We start from the raw sequence: 1,027 nt of genomic DNA, 5'->3' as shown, positions 1-1,027 counted from the left end.
GCTGTGGGATCAGGGCTGTGGGATCAGGACTGGAATTGGGACTGTGGGATCAGGGCTGTGGGATCAGGGCTGTGGGATCAGGGCTCTTCCCACCTTGGAGCCGCAGGTGCCCAAATCCCAGCCAGGCCAGCAGCTCGTGTCCTGATTCCCGGGGCAGGGACCCCTCCCACCATTCCAGGCTGCTCTCAGCCCTGTTCAGCCTGGCCCTGGACATTTCAGGGATCCAGGGGCAGCCACCGCTGCTCTGGGAATTCCAGCCCAGCCAGGAATTCCTTCCCCAGATCCCATCCATCCCTGCCCTCTGGCAGTGGAAGCCATTCCCTGTGTCCTGTCCCTCCAGACCTTGTCCCCAGTCCCTCTCCAGCTCTCCTGGAGCCCCTTTAGGCCCTGGAATGTGCTGGAAGCTCTCCATCCTCATTCAGATTTGCTTCCCAGAGATTTCTGGGGAAGCACCAGAGATTTTTGGGAAGTGCCTGTTGCTCCACGCTGCCGGAGACATCAGCAAAGCAACGAGGACCTCAAATTCCATCGGGAATTCCATCCCAGCTCCTCCAGGATAACCCAACCCATGCCGTGCTCACCTTCTCCCCACAGTTTTCCTGACTGAATCCCTGACTTTTTCCCCCCTCTTTCCCAGCTTTCTGGGCCGACCGCACGCCGGTGCACGAGGCCGCCCGGCGCGGGGAGATCCGGCAGCTGCGGCAGCTGATCGAGAGCGGCGCCTGCGTCAACGCCCTCACCTACGACTCCATCACACCCCTGCACGAGGCCAGCCTCAGGGGACAGGCCCAGTGCGTCAAAATGCTCCTGGATGCGGGGGCCCAGGTGTGTTCCCACCCCTGATCCCGCTGGGAATTCCCTGGGATCCCTGCCCGGGGGATCTGGATCGCCCCAGAAACGCCGGAGGCAAAAATCGGGTGAAGGTTCTGGATGGATTTGGTGTGGGTTTGGGTCCTTGCTCTGAGAATCTGGAGAGTGTCCAGGGAAGGGGCTGGAGAATTCCTGAGGGAGATGGGAAGGGGCTGGA

At 61.3% G+C, this 1,027-nt stretch overlaps 1 protein-coding gene across 1 annotated transcript in view; it reads left to right on the top strand.

Annotated features, from left to right (window-relative positions):
- The first annotated feature begins 355 nt into the window (after positions 1 to 355).
- ASB13 (ankyrin repeat and SOCS box containing 13) overlaps positions 356 to 1,027 on the top strand; it is a 6,499-nt gene continuing 5,827 nt past the window's right edge. The window contains exon 1 of the mRNA XM_019006574.2: positions 356 to 825. Coding sequence (XP_018862119.1) covers positions 802 to 825 — 24 coding nt within the window. The 5' untranslated portion in view covers positions 356 to 801. The remainder of the gene's footprint in view (positions 826 to 1,027) is intronic.

Source organism: Parus major, chromosome 1A (assembly GCF_001522545.3).
Source record: "Parus major isolate Abel chromosome 1A, Parus_major1.1, whole genome shotgun sequence".
NCBI lineage: Eukaryota > Metazoa > Chordata > Aves > Passeriformes > Paridae > Parus > Parus major.
This window is presented reverse-complemented; position numbering and strand designations above follow the sequence as displayed.